The sequence below is a fragment of the Ursus maritimus genome, unplaced genomic scaffold, assembly GCF_017311325.1.
Source record: "Ursus maritimus isolate PB19 unplaced genomic scaffold, ASM1731132v1 scaffold_3, whole genome shotgun sequence".
NCBI classification, from domain to species: Eukaryota; Metazoa; Chordata; class Mammalia; order Carnivora; family Ursidae; genus Ursus; species Ursus maritimus.
In genome coordinates, this window is record NW_024425563.1 from 11,770,238 (window position 1) to 11,792,899 (window position 22,662).

The window sequence follows — 22,662 nt, forward strand, 5'->3', positions numbered from 1 at the left end:
AGAGGGAGAGAATCTTGAAGCAGACTCCCCGCTGAGCACAGAGCCTGAGACAGGGCTCAATCTCAGGACCCATGAGATTAGGATCTGAGCTGAAACCAAGAGTCAATGCTTCACCAGTTGAGCCACCCAGGCCCTCCAACTGGAGGGCTTTTAAAATTTCAGATTATAGTTGGGAGGGAGGGGCATTGGAGCTGATGTTTCATCCCAAAGCTTTCAGGAATTTTATACACACACCCACACACCCACACTCCTGGGCTGGATAATATCTCTTGATCAGAAAACACTTCCTGCTGCTGTCCTTGAATGGAAAGCCCATGTACTGAAAGTCTTACTTCTGGTTCCCCAGGCTCTAAGCTACTTTCAGAGTTCTTGTAGCTGCCAGTCAGTATGGGGAGTACCTCCATGGTGGTCTGTGAGAACCAGACACTGAGCACTGAGGACTCACTGTAGTTATCATGCAGAAGCACAGAGGAAACAACCTGAAGAAATTCAGCAGTGATCTTCCTACCCAACCTGGTACTCTGTCTCCTCTGCGTATAGACCTGCTTGACTGAAGTTGGCCAGGTTCCTCAGGCTCATCATAGTGCCTTGTGGAGGCCTTTAAGCCTCTGCATCTGCCCCCGTAGCACTGCCTTGACTGTCTCATTGCGGAGGGTAAGGATAAAGGGATTGAGAAAGGGGGTGAGGACCGATGTCACCAAGGCTACGGTCTTGTTGACTTCCACAGAATATGCTTTTCCAGGCTTGACATAAAGGAAGATGGTGCTGCTATAACCAATGAAGACCAGGGTGAGGTGGGACCCACATGTAGAGAAAGCCTTCTGACGTCCACTAGCAGATGGTATTCTCAGCACAGTGGTCACGATATAGCCATAGGAGGTGAGGGTCACCAGGAAGGAACTAAGGACAAAGGCCAAGGCCATAATGAAGTCCCAGAATTCCAGCAGGCTAGTGTCTGAGCAGGACAGATGCAGCAGAGGTGCATTGTCACAGAAGAAGTGGTTAATGATGTTGCCATGGCAACAATTGAGATAAGCCCGGGAGAGGACAGTGGGCACCATGACTAGGAAAGGAGCTGCCCAGGCAGCCCCTGCCAGCCTGACACACACAGCCCAGCTCATCAAAGTGTCATAGCGCAGTGGGTGGCAGATGGCCACAAAGCGGTCAAGGGCCATGTCTGACAGGATGAGGAAGGAGGTGGAACCCAGGGAAAAGTAGAAGTAGAACTGAACCATGCAGCCAGTGAAGGAAATGACTTTGTGGGTGACCAGCAGGTCTGAAAGCATCCTGGGCACTGCAGTCATGGTCACCAAGATCTCCAGCAGGGAAAAGTTACCCAGAAAGAAGTACATGGGAGTATGTAGGTAGGTGTTGGCTATGACCGTGACTATGATGACAGTATTTCCCATGAAGGCAAGAAGATAAAGTGTGAGGAAGGGCCCATACAGCAGAACCTGCAGCTCACCAAAAGAGGAGAAGCCTAAGAGGACAAATTCAGAAGGGTGGCTGAGATTTGCCATGATCCAGGATCTGGGTCCCTGCATAGAAAGGAAACAAGAAACAGAGAAGGAGAGGCAGAGACAGCAAGATAGAGAGACAGGGAAAGAGAGAGAGGGAGAGAGAATATCACTCACCATGAAACAGAGACAGAGAACAGGGAGAGCAAGACAAAGTCAGTGGTCAGTGATAAACAGAAAGAGAGAGATACATGGGAATATGAGAGAATCATAGGGGGGTCATAGAATTAAGAGCATGGAAAGCCATTGGTAAGGAGAGAGACAGAGAAGAGTGGATTAAGGAGGACAGCAGAGTAGCAGACATCAACATTTCAGGAGAAGGAAAGAAGGAAACTAAAGAAGAACACAGAATTAAGAGACGAAGACCAAATGTGTGAGAGGGAGAAACAGAAAAAGATAGGGAGGGGAGGAAACATGGAAAGAAAGAGAATTACTGTAAGTCACCCTGAAACCCTGGAGTAAAGTTTGATGCTGGGGGTGTCTTGTTATGACTCAGAGACTGTGCACCAAGATGCCTTTTGAAGGGTCCCTTCAAGTCTTTCTGGGCTGTCTCTCTATTGAGGACCTTCACTTATTCACATTTCTCTAGCTATGATCATGAAATTAATGGAAAATCAGGGTTTTGAGTTAATAAAATAGCTTCTTTCGATGGGAGCTCTAATATGTGCTTGCCCAGATGGAGAGTTGAAAAGATACACAGGGTCATGGAGATAAGCCTCAGAACCAGGTGGCTACCCTGCCAGTGACTAGAAGGTTGTTAGCATCCTACCTCATGATTCTGCTTTGCTGCTACAGTGTCTCCCCTCCCCTCCTGACCCGTTATTCTTACATGGTGGTTTGGGGCGCAAGCCATGAACCTTTGAATTCTGATCTGAAAATTACTTGTGGAAATTAATCTGCTCTTTATAACATGCTCTCTGAACCTTAGTTTACTCAGCTGTAAGATGAAAACAATGATGGTACTGGCTTCTAGGGTTATTGCAAAGATTAAGTGAGTGAACTACTTAGTAAGTGACCGGCACATACCAAGTGCTCCACAAACAACTGTTGTCATTGTTATTGTATGGCTGCCAATGGTCTCAAATTTTTCTAGCTCATCATTTCTCCACACTTCTTTAGGACCAAGATGTGGGGTGTGTAAATGTGTGTATGTATTTATGTGTGTGCAAATATTTCCACAACTTTATGCTGCCTTAGAATTTAAATTCACTAAAAGGATACTTTCAAAAACTTCCAATTGTGAAAGGAAATAAACACTATAATACAAACTATCGGAAGTGGAAAGAGCAAAGCTGTGTATAGTTATACTCTGGCCCTCTCTCTGGCCCTATAAACGCTCTATCTAATGCTGTGACTTGGCCACTACCAATGGTATTCCAATTTAAGGAAGAAGCTTTGTCCCTCCATTAGCTTCTATTCATCCTACTGATAAACCCTGACAGTAGGTCTAAAATCTACACCCACCACTGATAAACTCAAACCCAAGCCTTATGTCTGTGCTGTACAGGAACTCAACCCATATGTAAGCCTAAGCCACTCACCTTAGCCTCTAAGTGTCTTCTTCTTGAGCTGTTCTCATTAAGAAATTCATTTCTAGAGATTTCTGCCTAATCAGTTTACAGAGTGAATGACATGAGTTATGTGGTTCGCTGTTCTTGGGTAGTATCTTACATCTGGAAGGAGTGGAAAGGGACTTCTGTACAGCTGGAATGACAGTGCTAGGTGAATAACTCCTCAAGCTACAATATCTCTGATCGTATGCCAATTTCCTAATTAAAGACTTACCCTGTATCACCACAAAGACCGGGGCAGCAATACTGATGAGGGACAGGAACATGGAAAAGAAGTTCTTCTGGAGACCAGAGAGGAAAAGTGCTGTCTTTGCCCCTTCTCTCCCAAGGATGAGTGTTCTCAATTCTCTCTACCCACCATGTCTCCAAGCTCCTGGTTTCTTGATGTGATTTAGAGGTAAGCTTATGCTGGATGGGAAACAGAACAGAGTGTTCTTCAGGGGAATGATGGGAAAACAAGGAGTCCCCTGGGGATTTTAAGACATTGATGTTATTCCTTAGAATAATGAGCAGTCTTATGTTCTGAGGAAGTAATATTTGAGAAAAAGACCTGAATGAAGAAAGGGATAGAGACCTAAATACAACTAAGCAGCAGATGGCTTAAGCTGGTTCCATGGCAGTGCCTACTCTCTGACTCTTCCTGGACTAAAATTATGGCAAACTGGGTAGATGGTCAGGGTTAGATACAGTTTTCATTGGGAGATTTTGTCTCACTCCCAGATCAGGATTTTGAGATCAGGAGAAGTAGGGAATGTAGGCACTGGACCACATCACCCTCTTGTCTGAATTCTCCAGTATCATCTGTAGAAGTTGGAGAATCAAAACAGTAAGCTTAAGAAGAGATATCTTCCTCTTGGAGGCAAGCCCCCTGATAGAAACATCTTAGGAACTGTGCAGCCTGAAGGGCCTGTCTCTTGACTTTTGTGAGAAGATGTACACCTTAGGGATGAAGGCAGTATGATAGAGAATCAAGCTCCCCAGTTAACTCTGAGTGACAGTCCTTCACCTCAGAGAAGTTCAGACTTTGTGGATGTCATCCAACTTAGCCCCACCCACAATCAAATAATAACAAGGGTATGAAGCAAAGGCCTTCCATGAAGACAGTGCAAATGGGTCCCAAGTGTTTAAGATCCACAAGGGCTGGACAGAGTTGGCATGGCGATCTTTCTCTAGGACCTGAGTCTGGAACTGAGTTTTCAGGACAGAGTTTTCATTGCAAAGAAGATTTTAGGTCATTCTGAACAGAAATGGGAGTTGATGATAGAAAGGAGCATATTGCTACCCCCTCAACACTAGTATATGCTATTAAAATTAGTTGAAGATACATGTTTGGGTCTGTGTCTGAATTCTCTGTTCTATTTTATTGTATATATATCCATTGATCTACCTGATATTGTGTCAATAACACACTCTCAATTATTGTAGCTTTATAGTAAGTCTTAAAAATTTTTTTTATTATATGTCACCATACAGTACATCATTAGTTTTTGATGTAGTGTTCCATGATTCATTGTTTGCGTATAACACCCAGTGGCATGTATTGCATGGAGCACTGGGTGTTATAGTAAGTCTTTTTTTTTTTTTCTTCCAGGGGATCAGATCATTCATCTTTATTTCCTATATCCACATTGTTTATATATCCACAGAATGGTGATGATGATAATAATGACAGCAGTTAACATAATTAAACATTTACTACCAATCAGGCTTTTGGGCCAAATGCTTTACATGATTACCTTATTTAATTCTCCTAACAACAATATGAGAAAGGTATTATCATTAGCCCATTTTTCAGCTAAGAAAACCGTCACTTTTAAAAGTTAATAACTTGCCTGCGGTCCCATATGTAGTATGTATTAAGTGGAGCCTGGGATTCCATTTGCTTAACTCAAACTGCAACAATAAATAGCTATAGTAACTGTTATACTGTCCTACTGTAATTGATCCAATGGCTCCCTGCCACTTATTATATCAAAAAATCCTTACAGAATAAGGTTCCATTCATTCATTTGTTCAGTGGAAAGACTTCTGCTGAGTACTTATTACATGCCTTCATTCGTTCACTGGGAAGACTTGTTGAGTATTTATTATGTGCCAACGCTATACCGAGTGACACAAAGATGTAGGTTCTGAGTGAAGCCGCAAAATAAATGATCTCTGGATCAGTCATATGATTGATGTTATTTAAAAATAATCTCTAGGGGCCCCTGGGTGGTTCAGTGGGTTAAGCATCCAACTCTTGGTTTTGTCTCAGGTCATGATCTCAGGGTCGTGAGATCAAGCCCTGTGATGGACTGCACATTCGGCATGGAGTTTGCTTGAGACTCTCTCCCTTTCCCTCCACTCTCTCTCTAAAACAAAAAAAATTTTTTTAAAGTCTCTCCTAAAAAAAAAACAACAAAATATAAATCAGCTCTATCTGGGCAAATAAAACACATCATTATAGGAAATGGAATGCTGGAATAAACAGATCACACATTCAAGCATTTATATTCTAAGGGTTGTGGAATAGTTACTATTAACAAATTTTCCAACCTTGCTCTACTACAGATTTTCAAAATTTTCTTTTTTTTTTTAATGATTTTTTATTATATTATGTTAGTCACCATACAGTACATCCCCGGTTTCCGATGTAAAGTTCGATGAGTCATTAGTTGCGTATAACACCCAGTGCACCATGCAATACGTGCCCTCCTTACTACCCATCACCGGTCTATCCCATTCCCCCACCCCCTTCCCCTCTGAGGCCCTCAGTTTGTTTCTCATAGTCCATAGTCTCTCATGTTTCATTCCCCCCTCTGGTTACCCCCCCCTTATCCCTTCCTTCCTCTCTACTGATCATCCTAGTTCTTATATTCCATAGATGAGAGAAATCATATGATAATTGTCTTTCTCTGCTTGACTTATTTCACTTAGCATTATCTCCTCCAGTGCCGTCCACGTTGCAGCAAATGTTGAGAATTCGTTTTTTTCTGATAGCTGAGTAATATTCCATTGTATATATGGACCACAACTTCTTAAACCAGTCATCTGTTGAAGGGCATCTCGGCTCCTTCCACGATTTAGCTATTGTAGATATAGTAAGTCTTTAAATAAGGTTTGTGAGGCCCCCAGCTTTGTTCTTTTTAAAAATTATTTGGCTATTCTAAATCCTTTATATTTGTATATAAATCATAGAGTCAGCTTTTCAATGTTAAAAAAAAAAGGCTCCTTGGATTTTTATTGAAATTGTGTTGAATCTTTAGACTAAGTTAGACTTGGCTTTCTAACAAGACTGGGTCTTCTGATTCATGAAAATAGAATATTTCTTCATCTATTTAGGTCTTCTTTAATTTCTCCCAGCAATGTTTTATGGCTATAATTCTTGCACATAGTTTGTAAAATATATCCCTTAATTTTTCATGTTTTTGGATTTTATTGTATATTGTAGATTTTATTTCCATTTCCAATGTTCATTGCTAGAATATAGCAATATAACAGATTTTTGTATATTTACCTTTGTTCTGTGATTTTGATAATCACTTATTAGTTCTAGCACTTTTTGTGGACTTAGGATTTTTTACATATAGGATTATATAATATGTAAATAAATAATTTTATTATTTTATTTTCTAACTGTATGCTTTTAATTTCATTGTCTTGATTTATTTCATTAGTTAAGACTTCCAGTACAATGTTGAGTAGAAGTGAGAACAGATATCCTTGCCTTCCTCCCTATCTTCCCTAAAGGGAAAGCATTGAGTCTTTCATTCCTAAATTTCATGTCAGTACTAGGTTTTATGTTAAATACTATTTATAGTTTGAGGAAGATTCCTTTTGTGGCTAGTTTGCTCGGGTTTTTTAACCAATGGATGTTGATTCTTGTCTAATAGTTTTTATGCTCCTATTGAAACGATCATGTGGTTTTTCTCTTTACTTCCATTAACATGGGAAATTATATTTGATTAATCTCCAAATGTTAAACAATATTTGCGTTTCTGGAGTAAAGTTGTGACTTTGTTATAATATACTATAATTTTTAGATATTGCTGGATTTGATTTTCTAATATTATATTAATGATTTTTGCATCTATGTCCACTGGGGATATTGGTTTTTAGATTTATTTTCTCGTGATGCCTTTGGTATTAAGATAATTCTGGCCTAACAAGATGAATTGCGCAGTGTTCCCTTCTCCCTAATTTTCTAGAAGATTTTGTGTAGAATTGGTATTATTACTTCCTTAAATATTGGGTAGTGTGCACTAGTAAAATAATCCGAAGCTATGGTTTTCTGGGAGGGAAGATTTTTAATTATGCATTCAATTTAACATATTTAGGAATTTTTGTTGTTCAGTGTCTTTTTGAGTCAGTTTTGGTAGTTTTTATCTTTCGAAAGATTTTCCATTTCATCAATTTTCCAACTGATTTCTCTTTTAATATATCTTTATTTTGTCCTCTTCAATTTAAAAGTTAAATAAACTTTTGATTGTAAGTTTGGATGGTAGTGGATGAGGAAATCAAGTGTGCTCCTATCATACAGTAGTTTCTGGAGTATAGAAATTGAGGAAGACACAAAAAGGTGGAAAACATTCCATGCTCATGGAATGGAAGAATAAACATTGTTGAAATGTCCATGCTGCCCAGAACAATCTATACTTTCAAGGCCATCCCAATCAAAATACCAATGGCATTTTTCAGAGTGCTGGAACAAACAATCCTAAAATTTGTATGGAACCAGAAAAGACCCCAAATCACCAAGGAAATGTTGAAAAAGAAAACCAAAGCTGGGGGCATCACGTTGCCTGATTTCAAGCTATATTACAAAGCTGTGATCATCAAGACAGCATGGTATTGGCACAAAAACAGACACATGGATCAATGGAACAGAATAGAGAGTCCAGGAATGGACCCTCAATTCTATGGTCAACTAATCTTTGACAAAGCAGGAAAAAATTTCCAATTGAGAAAAGACAGTCTCTTCAATAAATGGTGCTGGAAAAATTGGACAGTTATACAGAAGAATGAAACTCAACCATTCTGTTATACCATACAAAAAGATAAATTCAAAATGGATGAGAGGCCTCAATGTGAGACAGGAATCCATCAAAATCCTAGAGGAGAACATAGGCAGTAACCTCTTCGATATCAGCCACAGCAATTTCTTTCAAGACACATCACCAAAGGCAAGGGAAACAAAAGCGAAAATGAACTTTTGGGACTTCATCAAGATAAAAAGCTTCCGCACAGCAAAGGAAACTGTCAACAAAACAAAGAGGCAACCCACAGAATGGGAGAAGATATTTGCAAATGACACTACAGATAAAGGGCTGGTATCCAAGATCTATGAAGAACTTCTCAAACTCAACACCCCAAAAACAAATAATCAAGTCAAAAAATGGGCGAAAGACATAAACAGACACTTACCCAAAGAAGACACACGAATGGCTAACAGACACATGGAAAAAAATATTTAACATCATTAGCCATAAGAGAAATTCAAATCAAAACCTTGGCCATTTTGAAATTGGATTATTTGGGAGCTTTTGGTGTTGACTTGTATAAGTTCTTTATATATTTTGATATTAACCCTTTATCAGGTATATCATTGCAAAATCTTCTTCCATTCAGTAGGATACCTTTTCATCTGTAGATGGTTTCCTTCACTGTACAAAAGCTTTTTATTTTGGTGTAGTCCTAATAGTTAATTTTTGCTTTTGTTTCCCTTTCCTGAAGAGACATATCTGGAAAAATGTTGCTAAGCCTGATGTCAGAGAGATTACTGCCTATTTTTCTTCTAGGAGTTTTATGGTTTCAGCTCTCACATTTTGTGTTAAGTTCATTTTGAACTTATTTTTTGTGTATGGTATAAGAAAGTGGTCCGTTTTCATTTTTTCACATGAACTGTCCAGTTTTCCCAGCATCATATATTGAAGAGAATTTCTTTTCCCAATGTATATTCTTGCCCCCTTTGTCATAGATTTACTGTATAATCAGGAGATTATTTTGAGAGTATCTTATATATATTGTTAAGCAAGAGAAAATGTCATAAAACACATTTCCACAGCATTGCCTATAAAGAATGTGCAAATACATGCTTAGGAAATTTCTCTAAGATTATATGGCAGTCTGGTTGGGCTTTGCAATATGAGGAATGGGAAGGAAGATCATTTCTACTTCATACCTTTTTGCACCTATTGACATTTTCAGATTTAACAGGCATATTTCAAATGAAATCCCAAATCCAGATAAATGTTTTGTAATTGTCACTTTTTCTGTCTCACTCTAGCATAAAGCCGACTTACAATTTCCACTTGTCAGTTGTTCTAGGTTGTAAATATAACTGCTTACATTAGCTGTCCTTATGCTGTCCCCATTTTGAGGTGCCCAGCTGGCAATCGTGGACACACCATAGAAATAAATGGCTGGCGGAATTTTGCTTGAATGCATACAGATGCACATATGTTCAGAAGAGTGGAAACCTGAAACAATAGCAGAGAATGGACTGGGATTTGGAGGCAGAACCTCTCCCATTTTCTGGAGGGTCCTCAGGGTTAGGATCAGGAGCCTGTCTCTAAAATTAGCAAAGGAGGAAACAGGGTTTGTAGAGGATTTCTGGTGAATTTAAGGCTTTGATTGAGACCAATATGCATGCTTTTTGGATATCGGTGCACATTTTAGAGGTCAATTGTAACGTATCCTATTGAGGGCTGGGGGATGATTTTTTCTTTGAGTAGCTAGAGAATCAGGGAAGAGTCTAGGATATAGGGTAGAGGGGGTGAGCTGCTTAGTGTCTGAGATGTCTTTTCAAAACCTAGACTTGAGGTCCGTGAGAAGGCAGTCTTGTTATTGAAAGCCACTGATTGCTGATATTTCATGTTTTCTTATTGAGCAAAAAGTTTAGAAAGTTCTGACACTTAATTGGTCAAAAATGGGAATAACTAAAAGTTTGTTCTGTTCTCCCCAGACTGATTGCTTAGGGATGCTCTGAACCTGGGCTAATTAAGAAGTACCTCAGTGACTAAGTCCCCTTGGGAAGGAGGGTAGCATGAGTGAAGTGGAGAGAGAGAAAGAGACCCTCAGCTCCCGCCAAACTGTTATTTCTGGACTTTTTCTTAAGCTCCTCCTGATGAAGTTGCTCATCCCAATGCATGGCTGAGCAGTAGGCAGACAGGACTTAACTTTAGCCGAGCGCTGGGGAGACAGAAGTGGTAGAAAAGGCCCTCCATGGAGGTGAGTGCCTTCTCACAGTTGTTTCCTACCATGGAAAGGGTCAAGAATGTCAGGGCTTGGTTGCCTGCAAAAATAAGAAGGCCTAGATCATCAGGTTAGGCAGGCTCATTTCCAACATTTCCATGCACAATGGAGAGCAGATTTAGTTCCTCTCTATCCCAATACTAAGAACAGACACTGCTCCTTGAAAACAGTCAAGATTCTTCTATATTTTTTCACCTAGTGCTCATTATGCAGACATTGTAGAAATATAGATCACTGAGCTGTTGCAACAATTCTGTCCTTGACCTGTTTTCCCATCGTTGAAAGGCCAATAGAGACTTAGAGGAGGTTGTATGAACAAGGGAAGTGAGGAAGGGAAAATGTTAATGTGAGCCATGAAGGGAAACTAAGAAGTGTAGGCTCCAGGGGCTATGGCTCAACTATTCAGGTGAGGAACAAGTTCTACTTAATCATATACTACACATCCATACATCCATCATGTACCAAAAATTTATCAGCACTACTTTATAGCTCAACAATATTATATATATAAACATGTCCCTGCTCTCATAGAGTTGATATTCTAGTGTCACAGATGAACAATGAATAAATATAATTAAATTTCCTGTCCATCTGCCTTGCTTTATATTTACCTCAGCATGATTAGTAAACTAACACCATAATTTTAGTTACTTGTCTTGTATATGGTCTAGCATCCACCCTCCCCTTGAACATAAGCACCACAGGGCAGGGATTTTTGTTTGTTGTAGTCACTGCTGCATTTGCTTCATGTTACATGAAGGAACGAAGTAAGTACACATATCATATCAGGTCATAATAAGTGCAATGAAGAAATGCTAAAGTCCAAGAAGGAGGAAATCATTCCTAATTGAGGTAGGGTAACTGGCAAGAGTCCTCTGAGGAGATGACATTTGAGTAACGGGATGGATAAGGTGAGAGGTAGAAATTCAGACACTCTAAAGGGATACTGACCTCAGATCGATTGTTGTCAGTGCCAGGTGCCACTTTTCCTCCCTCCCGACCCTTTGCAGGGGACATGGAGTTAGAGAAGAATGATTCTGCCCTGGGAGATTATCTCAAACTTCAGAGTTCTCATTTGTAGATGTTGTTGCTCCGTAAAATGGAGGTTTTTAATCTGGGGATAGCAGAGATTTTGGTCATAAACCCTGTGCTGCTTTTCTACTACCTGAAGAGGGGTCTAGACAGTACCAGTAAGGATGAAGCATAGGGTTCAGCGTTCCATGTTTTGAACATCACTGAGAACACCATTATATCATCATGCTACAGCTAATATAAAAAGAAGTGGACAATCCCAGGATTGAGAGGCTGATCAACTCATATTCAAAACTGGCCAGTTCAAACAGTCTTATCCTCTGTCCCCTGAGAGAAGGCACATCCAGTGGTGTAAAAAGACAGGAAAAGTTTTCTTATCCCCAGTAGTGGTGAAAAAGTCTTTGCCCTTCGAGACAGGTAGTCTCGTGGTAGATTACATGTGCCCACATTCAGGTCTGGCCTTGTGCAGAGCGTGAGCAGTAGGAATGTGTCACCTGATCTTCAGGTAGGAAATAGTTTGTCAACCTAACCTGTCTTCCTTCTCTTTTGAGAGCAGGATGCTGTGGAGCCGTGTTACCAGCCTTTGATCTCTAGGTTTTACAAGGAGCAGAAACAAGGACTAAATGATGAGCAATCTGTCTAGTGCCACTGAGTTCTGCCTTCTAGGCTTCCCTGGGTCCCAAGAACTACATCACTTTCTTTTTGCTATATTCTTTTTGTTCTATTTAGTGACCTTAATAGGAAACACAGTCATCATTGTGATTGTGTGTGTTGATAAACGTCTGCGGTCTCCCATGTATTTCTTCCTTGGTCATCTCTCTGCCTTGGAGATCTTCGTTACAACCATTATCGTGCCCGTGATGCTTTGGGGGTTGCTGCTCCCTGGGATGCAGACAATATCTCTGGCTGCATGTGTCACCCAGCTCTTCCTTTACCTTGCTGTGGGGACCACAGAGTTTGCATTACTGGGAGCGATGGCTGTGGACCGTTACGTGGCTGTCTGTAACCCTCTGAGGTACAACATCATTATGAACAGCCGCACCTGCATCTGCGTGGTCATTGTATCATGGATGTTTGGGTTCCTTTCTGAAATATGGCCCGTCTATGCCACATTTCAGTTTACCTTCTGCAAGTCAAATCAGTTAGACCATTTTTTCTGCGACCGAGGGCAACTGCTGAAATTATCCTGTGATGACACTCTTTTCACAGAGTTTGTTCTTTTCTTAATGGCTGTTGTCATTATCATTGGCTCTCTGGCTCCAACAATTGTCTCCTACACTTACATCATCTCTACCATCCTCAAGATCCCCACAGCCTCGGGCCGGAGGAAAGCCTTCTCTACTTGTGCCTCTCACTTCACCTTTGTTGTTATAGGCTATGGCAGCTGCTTGTTCCTCTATGTAAAACCTAAGCAAACACAGGCAGCAGAGTACAATAAGACAATTTCCCTGTGGATTTCTGTGTTAACCCCTCTCCTGAACCCTTTCATCTTCACCCTCAGGAATGACAAAGTCAAAGAAGTCCTTCAAGATGGTTTGAAACGCTGTAGTCAACTCCTCAAAGATTAGGTTTCTCTAAGTAAGTTTTAGGTGATAATATCCTCACTATAGTTTAGATTATTCAGGAACCTAGAAAACTGTAGTTCCCCTCTTACCATCATCACCTTCCAAAGATCAATAGTGTACAATTCCAGTCAGGCCATGGAAGGACACAAGGCAGAGAAAACTGAAACCCATTCTCTGCCCACTAGAATCTCATTCCTCAGTTTCTGATGATTCCACTATTGAACTGTGGAAGCATATCCTTGGGAAATGGGAGGATTAGAGGAAAGAAATACATATATTTTTGTAGCTTTCCAAGCTCAATTAATTTGCCTATAATCCCTTGTTGAAGATGTATTTCCTAGGGGTGAAGAAAGTGGGAGGAATGGGAGGGGACCTATGTGGCAGAAACAGAGTACCAAGGGAGAGCTGCTCACTTTGTTTATCAACTATTGTAGGGCTTTTCATATATTTTTATGCAAGTTCTTGGTGATATGACTGTATGCACTTTAAATATTCTATGGTTATCCTCTTCTCATGTGGTTTATCATGTTATCTTGGCCCCGTTGCTACTATAAATTAAATACAATATTATATATGTTTTGCCACAGCACCAGTGTAGAGTGGTGATAAGGGGATTGGCATACTTTTCTTTTAGTAAACTTGGTGATGTAAAGATATGAAATATGTTGGGATATATGGGGATTGAGACAAATAATAATTAAATGACTTAAGTCTGGAGAGAGCATCCTCTGTTTTATAGCTGCTTCAATCAACTGTGTCTGTTGAGACTGCTCCCCGAACCAGACTGCAGTCTTCATGATGCCTTTGGTTCTTTGTCTCCTAAATCCAAGTGTCTCAGTACCTTACCATAGATCTTCTCTGTGGGGAGTGTCAAAGGAATGAGAAGCTACCCTCCTAACTCGCAGTTCTTCAGGAATTCCAGGGCATGGCTTTTTAGCAATGTAATTGTAGGTAGTTCATAATGTTTGAGGAAGCGGTTTGAAGGAAGGTGTTGATCAAGTGGTAACACTCAGCACCTCCTGCCAGCCCTGAATTGGGTGGAGATATTGAGCCACCCTGCAGTGGATGATGGTGTTCCATAGGACTGCAAAGAGTCCTAGGTGAGGATGCCTTCCGTTTGGCGAGGACAGGGAAGACCACCAAGTATGATCTAGTTGATTTCACTGCATAGTGGCACCAGATGAGAGTGGGGCCTTAATCCACCCATGCTCTGCTAGCCAGCCAGTGGGTTGTGGTGGGACTGCATTGGCTGGAGAAAGGGTTGAAGACTGACACAAATGTACTCTCCACCCCAGGCTCATTTCCTGAGGTCTGTTCTCCCTAGAAAAATACCATTTTTTCTCCTTCAGTACTCCAGAGAGGATGTCTTTTGTAATTTACACAAGGCTTTGCACAGCTATGTTGTCTCTGGGCTGGTAGAGGCAAATTAGGAGGACAGAAAAGAGCCTTACTCTCTTCGTGTATGGTTTCTTTGGTTTTTCAACCCGTCATCCCCCATGCCTCTCGCACCCTGCCCTGATCACCCTTTGTTCATCTACCAACTATCTTCTTTCTTTTTCTTCTCTCCCTTTGTCCTTGAGCTCTTCTGTTCTCTCTTTCTCCTTCTTTCCCTTTCCCTCCTTTCCCCTCAAATCAAGCTCTGACCACCCACTGCTAATGCATTCCTGTTCTGCCTTTTCACATCCACCAATATTTCCATTCCCCTCCTGCATCTCAGGGATGCAGTGTTCCAAACTGCCTCTCTGAATGGCCTTGGCTATGAGAAGAAACGGAGAGTTCCTGGTCAAGGAAGTAGTGATGGGGCATTAAACATCTCTTATACCAAAAATGATGTTCTTCTGTTTGGTCTTCGATTCTGAATGAAGGAAAGTTACTCTCTGTGTTAGTCTTCTTGGGTTACCATAATAAAACACTATACATTTGTTGGTTTAAACAAGAGAAACTTATTTAGCATAGTTCTGGAGACAAAAAAGTCCATGTTCAAGGTTCACGCTAGTTTAATTTTTGGTGACAACTCTCTGGCTTGTAGATAGCTACCTTCTGTCTATGTCCTTAACTGGCCTTTCATTGGTAGGTATTTGGGAAAGGGTGGTAGCAAGGTCTGGTATCTTTTCTCAGAAGGACACCGTTGTTATGTGATGAGGGCCCTAAGTAATAACCTCATTTCAACTTAGTAACTTCCCAAGAGTCTCCATTACCCAAATCATCTGCAGTGGTGTCAGGGTTTCAACATATGGATTTGATGGGACACAAACCTTCAGTCCACAAAAAGTCACTGGCCCCTCTCCTACAAGCCAAGCTCATTCTCAACCAGAATGCCTACTCCATGTTCACACTGGGAGCTGGGAGACAGATACGTCTGTCCATTGAGGCTTTAATTTCCCAATGTGCAGATGTGTCTCCTACTCCAAAATGAATTGAGATGTCTCATACCATCTCCTCACTACTATATACACTATGAAATCTCAATAGCTTTTGCTCTATTTATTTTTTGTCTCTACTTTTCACAACTGAGGACATTGAAAATCAATACAGATATCTAAAAATAAATACTAGTAATAGTCCATTGTATATATATATTTATACACCATATCTTCTTTATCTCTTCCTCAGTCACTGGATACTTGGACTGTTTCCATATTTTGGCTATGGCAGATAATGCTGCTATAAACATCAGGGTGCATTGTAGTGCTTTGAATTAGTATTTTTGTATTCTTTGGATGCATACTTAGTATGCAGTTGCTGGACTGTAGTGTAGTGCTATTTTTAACTTTTTGAGGAAGCTCCCTGTTCTTTTCCAGAGTAGCTGCACCAGTTTGCATTCCCACCAACAGTGCAAGAGGGTTCCCCTTTCTGCCATCTTTGCTAACACCTGTTTCTTGTGTTGTTGATTTTAGCCATTCTGACAGGTATGAGGTGATATCTCATTGTAGTTTTGATTTGCGTTTCTCTGATGATCAGTGATGTTGAGCACCTTTTCAACCATAAAAAGAATGATATCTTGCCATTTGCTATGACATGGGTTGTGCTGGAGAGTATTATGCTAAGGAAAATTAGTCAGTCAGAGAAAGGCAAATAGCATATGATTTCACTCATATGTGGAATTTAAGAGACAAAACAAACAAGTAAAGAGGAAAAAAGGAGCGAGAGAAGCAAACCGAGACACAGACTTTTAATCATAAAGAACAAACAGATGGTTACCACAGGGAAGGTGGGTGGGGGATGGGTTAAATATGTGATGGGGATTAAGGAATGCACTTGTGATGAGCACCAGGTGTTGTATGGAAGTGTTGAATCACTATTTTGTACACCTGAAGCTAATATAACTCTGTATGTTAACTAACTGGAATTTAAATAAAAACTTCAGAAAATGAATACAAAAAGAAGAACAAATACTAGTTACAGACCTTTATTTGAAATCCTAATTCACATGTAATTACCATACTCAAAAGAAGTCTAATGTATAATTTGAAGTATCTCAGGTATGATATGTTGCAGATTTTTACTTAATTTGAATGTTTGCCTCTTAATGTATACTTTGTATTCTTAGTTATATGCTCATAGTTAAAACAAAAACAAAACTAGAGAGATTAGTACTTTTACCAGGAATGTCTTTAGTATTCTCTGTTCTGGAAAATTCCCTGGTGAAAGTAAATGCTAATCCCATATAGTGTCTGTTACATATATCTGAGAGACATTCACTGTTTCTGTTTTATTTCTTACAGGTATTTCTTTTCTTTTTTTTTTTTTTAAAGATTTTATTTATTTATGTGACAGAGAAACAGCCAGCGAGAGAGGGAACACAGCAGGGGGAGTGGGAGAGGAAGAAGCAGGCTCACAGCAGAGGAGCCCGATGTGGGACTCGATCCCGGTACGCCGGGATCACGCCCTGAGCCGAAGGCAGACGCTTTAACGACTGCGCTACCCAGGCGCCCCCTTACAGGTATTTCTTTATAGTCATACTTACTAAATGTTGCATAAATATTGGTGTGTATGTTACAAACTAAAATATGAAATTTTCTCGTATAAACTAATGTTCCTTATTAGAAGATAAGGAAAAAGAAGGGAGTGGTATGCAATTAAAACTATTTCTTTTGCATAGCCACCACAAATATTTTTTTCATTCCTGATGGAAATACCTCTATTGTTTTATTAACATTGATAATAGTTTTCAAAGCTGAACAGAAATACAATTTGACCCAGGTTCACGTGATTCCAAATTTTGCTCTTAACTTCTTTGTTATTTTGTTCTAAGGATATGAGGAACTTTTTTCAGTAAAGATGCTAAGTATAAGTTTTAGAACTTTTGATTGATTTTTATATGTTAGATATCTGCTGCATAGGAAACTTTGGGGAATGTTTTGGTATCACATAGATGGAAGGAAAGAAGTATTGATTGCATACGAAGTACCTTGTGATTTCTGTATATTTTTATTCAATCCTGGCAATAACCTGTGAGGTAAGTAGTATTATGTTCACTTACCAGAATGAGAAAATAAGGCTAAAAAAAACCATTAAGCAACTTGCCCAAATTTACTCATCTATCAAACACATCACGTCCATTAGATTGGAGAAAAGTAAAACTCTAGGAATACTATGTGTTTATGTGAATGTTGGAAAATAAAAGCTTTTATTCACTTATGATGGGAATATAAAATATTATGGTCCTAGTAACTAGTAACAAACCTAGTAATCCTATACTGTACATACATATACGATGGCCTCTTCTCAAGTCTATTGATTTTTTCTTCATCTGCGTTAAGTCTACTGATGAGCTTATGAAAGGAATTCTCTATCTCTCGTGAATTTTTTAAAATTTGTACTTTCATTTAATTCTTTTTTACAATTTTTATCTACAGCTAACGTTTCTGTCTTGTTTATAAATACTGTGCACCTTTTCTAGTGCATTTCATATATTAATTATATATTACTTTTGCACTAAGTGAATATTTTCTAATATAACATTTAAATATTTTATAGATTTTTTCACTTTTTAAATTATTTTTTTAGTACACGTTCTAGGGTTTGCCACATCCAACCTAACCTGCAATTGATGATAGATTTATACTAACAGTGCCAGGTAGCTAGGGAAATATTACTACAATGTAAATCTTCACTGCCTCCCTTTGTGCTATTGTTGTACATATTATATTTATATACTTATAAACTTAACAATACATTTTTACAATTGTTACCTTATGAATTTTTTTAAAAGAAGCTGGGGGAAGAAAGGAGAACAGTATATATTCATAGCATTTATTAAATGAACCTTATTTATCTTTTCTGGTTCTCTTCATTTGTTCCTCACATTCAAATTGGCAACTGGTGTCATTTCCTTTCTCCAAAACAGCTTTGCTCCTACCCATCATCTTCATGCTATCATTGGCAAAGATATTACATTTGTATATGTTATCCACTCAACAATATGTTTATAGGCTTATTGTTTTATATAATGATTTCAAAATTAATTAATGGAAGACAGGGAAAGAATTATACATTTATAACATCTTTTATAATTACAGAGTTATTTTATCAGTGCTGTTTCTTTGTGTGGTGTGGATCCTAATTACTTCCTGGGGTCATTTACTTTTAGTCAGAAGAACTTTCTTTGGTGTTTCTTATAAGAAGATTCTGTTAGCAACAAATTCTCTGTTTGAGTTTTCCTGGGAGTTAAATGTCTTTCTTTTGCTTTCATTTTTGAAAGGTAGTTTTGGTGGGTATGATTCTTGATTGACCATGTCATTTTCTTTCAGCACTGGAATATATCATCCCATTGCCTTCTTGTCTTCACTGTTTCCATGAGAAGTCACCTGTTAATCTTAATGGGGTCCCCTTGTATGTGGGAAGTCATTTTTTTCTGGTTGCTTTGAAGATTTTTTCTGTTTTTCAGCAATTTTACTATAATGTATTTGTTCGTGGATCTCTTTGCATTCCTTTTTTTTCATTTCAGAAAAGAATTTAATGCTAAATTACAAATATATACAAAAGCAGACAAAATAGCACATTAGCCAACTTCAACCAACTCATGGCCAATCTCGTTTCCTCTCTTCTCCCATCCACATTCCTCCTCCAACTGGTTTATTTTGAAACATATCCCAGGCGTCCTCTTATTTCATCTGTAAATATTTCAGCAAGAATTCATAATTATTTTACTTTGGTTGAAGCTTACCGTCTTCCTGCCTGCTATAGCTGTTTAATTAGCAACTACATTGCTGCAAATAAGAATGCGGAGTAGCGCCTGACCTATTTTAACGAAAATTCCTAAAGGGGCACATCACTTGGGCCTATTATCCCAACGAAGGGACTAAGGCTAGCAAAGCAAGGTTCCTGATGAAGTCCCAGTGCCCCTAGGCCCACGAGCACCAAGGAGGCGCTCCACACTCCACCAGCACCAAGGACTTAGGCTGGCGGTGGAGAGGCTGAAGGACCATCACAGAAGGCCACCCGCTGGGCATTCATGGGGGGGGGGGTGGCTGTCCACGAAGGTGGAGGAGACCCTGGGAACGGGGCCCCTCTCAGTTCCAAAAATACGCCTGCCGGATGGGTGCTCACCTCCTCGGCTGCAGCCTGGCCTCCGTGACATGTCTCTACATTCATTTTACTTGGAGTTCATTGACTTTCTTGGATGTGTAAATTAATGCTTTTCATCAAATTTGGAGTTTTCAGCCATCATTTCTTTGAATATTTCTTACTCTCCTTTTCTCTCCTAATCTGTTGTTTCCATTGCTTCTATTTAGTGCACACAATGAACCCATATTTCTCTGTGGTTCTGTTCATTTTTCTTCATTCCTTTTTTGTTACCTTCGTTTATGGACATAGACTTTTCTAAGGAAAACACAGATCCCAGGATACTAAAAGACCTACATTTGACTACATAAGAATAAAATATTTATCTAGGAAGACACAAAGAAGTGGAAAAAATGGTCCATGCTCATGGATTGGAAGAACAAATATTGTTAAAATATCTGTGCCACCGAGAGCAATCCATACTTCCAATGCAATCCCTATCAGATTTGGATTTTTTTCACAGAATAGAACAAATAATCCTAAAATTGGTGTGGAACCAGAAGAGATCCCAAATAGTCAGAGGAATGTTGAAAAAAAAAAGCAAACCTGGTGACATCATAATTCCCGAGTTCAAGGTCTATTACAAAGCTATAATCATCAAGACAGTATGGTACTGGAACAAAAACAGATGCATAGATCAATAGAATAGAATAGAGAGCCCAGAAATGGACCCCCATCTCTGTGGTCAACTAATCTTTGACAAAGGAAGAAAGCATAGCTAATGGAAAAAAGACAGTCTCTTCAACAAATGGTGCTGGGAAAATTGGACAGCCACATGCAAAAGAATGAGAAACTGGACAGTTTCCTTACACCATACACAAAGATAAATTCAAAATGGATGAGAGGCCTCAATGTGAGGCGGGAATCCATCAAAATCCTAGAGGAGAACACAGGCAGCAACCTCTTCGACCTCAGCTGCAGTAACTTCTTGCTAGACATGTCGCCAAAGGCAAGGGAAGCAAAGCCAAAAATGAACTATTGGGACTTCATCAAGATAAAAAGTTTTTGCACAGCAAAGGAAATAGTCAACAAAACCAAAAGGCAACCGACTGAATGGGAGAAGATATTTGCAAATGACATATCAGATAAAGGGCTAGTATCTAAAATCTATAAAAAATTACCAGACTCAACACCCAAAGAACAAATAACCCAATTGAGAAATGGGCAGAAGACATGAATAGACATTTCTCCAAAGAAGACATCCCAAATGGCCAGCAGACATATGAAAAAGTGCTCAACATCACTTGGCATCACGGAAATATAAATCAAAACCTCAAACACCTTCCTCCTTATCTTTTAGGGAGAAATTGAGTCTTTCATCAAAAGGTTTCATTAATGCATTCATTTTTTGGTAGATTCTATTTATGAGTTTAGGGAAGATCCCATTTGTTTCTAGTTTGATCAGAGTTTTTAATCAATGGATGTTGATTTCAGTCAAATACCTTCTCTGTTCCTATTTAAGTGACCATGTGGTTTTCTCTTTAATTCTGTTCACATGATGAATTATATTAATTAATCTCCTAATGTTAAACCAACACTGCATGTCTGGAACAAAATCACCACTTTGCTATGGCACATTATTCTCTTTAAATATTGCTGAATTTACTTTTCTCATTTTTAAAAAAGATTTATTCACTTAGAGAGAGGGAGAGAGAGAGCACACATGTATGAGTGGTGGGGGAGAGGCGGAGGGAGAGGGTGAGAATCCTCAAGCAGAATCAAGGTTGAGCATGGAGCCCACCTTGGGGCTTGATTCCAAGACCCTGAGATCATGACCTGAGCCAAAACCAAGAGTCGGATGCTTAAATGACTGAGCCACCCAGGCGCCCCTATTTTTTCATTTATTATTAAGGATTTTTGCTTTCATATTCACAGGGGCTATTAGTTTTTAGGTTTCTTTCTTTTCTTTTTTTTTTTGTGTGTGTGTCTTTGGTATCAAGATTTATTTCTGACCTCATAAGATTAATCGAGCAGTATTCCCTTGTCCTCAGTTTTCTGGGAAATTCTGTGTAGGATTGGAAATATTTCTTCCTTCAAATTTGATAGAATATATCAGGAAGGCCATTTGAAGCTACAGCTTTCTGTGTGGGAGGATTTTAAATTATGAATTCAATTGTTTTCCATATTTAGGTATATTCAATAGTTTAACTTCTTTTTGAGTCAGTTTTGGTAAGTTTTATCTTTCAAACATTTTCCACTTCAACAGGTTTTCCAATTGATTTCTCTTTTAAGGTATCTTAATTTTGTTCTCTTCAATGTAAAATGAATTTTGATTTTGTCTTAGGTTGGGAGTAGATCAGGAAATCAAGAGTGCTCTTCTGATACCATCTTAGTGGCGTTGTGAATAAATCCAAAAGTTTTTTAGTATAATTTGGTGTTAATAGAAACCAATACCTTCAATATATCTATGTTTTAAGCTAGAAGTGTCAGATCTAGGAATTTATTTTAGAAATAAATAGACTTACACATTTCTAAGGACATTTATAGCATCATTTTTCATCATAAACTGAAAACAACAAGAAACAATGATCCACAGGGAGCTAGCTAATAAAGAATGGGGTATCCATATAATGGAACACTATTAAAAAAATAAAAAAAAGTAACAGCATGTGTTGATATGGGAGACTCTCTTTTATATATTGTTAAGTGAAAGAGAAAAGGTTTTAAAATAGATTTTCACAGCATTTTTGGTAAAGAATATGTAGATACATACTTATATATATATTTTTCTGATATTATATGATAATATGGTTGTGCTTGGACAATGTGAGGACTGGCAAGGAAGATCATTCCCACTTCATACCCCTTTGCACCTACTGACATTCTCAGATTTCACAGGCATATTTCAAATGAAATCCCAAATCCAGAGAAATGTTTTGTAACTGTCACTTTTTCTGTCTCACTCTAGCATAAAGCTGACTTACAATTTACATTTGTCAGTTGTTCTAGGTTGTAAATATAACTGCCTACGTTAGCCGTCTCTATGCTGTCCCTGCTTTGAGGTGCCCAGCTGGTAATCATGGACACACCATAGAAATAAATGGCTGGTGGAATCTTGTTAGAATGCAAGATGCACATATGTTCAGAAGAGTGGAAACCTGAGACAACACCAGAGAATGGACTGGAATTTGGAGGTAGAACCTCTTCCTTTTATGGGGTTAGGATCAGGAGCCTGTC

At 39.1% G+C, this 22,662-nt stretch overlaps 2 protein-coding genes across 2 annotated transcripts; one reads left to right on the plus strand and one right to left on the minus strand.

The window, feature by feature from the left end:
* Window positions 1-578: 578 nt before the first annotated feature.
* On the minus strand, window positions 579-1,910 carry LOC103669089 (olfactory receptor 6V1). Its single transcript, XM_008697412.2, has one exon. The coding sequence runs from the start codon at window positions 1,635-1,637 to the stop codon at window positions 579-581; it is 1,059 nt and encodes a 352-aa protein (XP_008695634.2). The 5' UTR covers window positions 1,638-1,910.
* A 9,738-nt stretch (window positions 1,911-11,648) lies between these two features.
* On the plus strand, window positions 11,649-12,921 carry LOC103668987 (olfactory receptor 9A4-like). Its single transcript, XM_008697310.2, has one exon. It carries the CDS (start codon window positions 11,977-11,979, stop codon window positions 12,919-12,921), a length of 945 nt encoding a protein of 314 aa, XP_008695532.2. The 5' UTR covers window positions 11,649-11,976.
* Window positions 12,922-22,662: the final 9,741 nt, after the last annotated feature.

Bases quoted from the DNA above. Each gene is read 5' to 3' on its own strand.
- LOC103668987 (XM_008697310.2), top strand. From the start codon at position 11,977: ATGATGAGCAATCTGTCTAGTGCCACTGAGTTCTGCCTTCTAGGCTTC.
- LOC103669089 (XM_008697412.2), bottom strand. From the start codon at position 1,637: ATGGTGAGTGATATTCTCTCTCCCTCTCTCTCTTTCCCTGTCTCTCTA.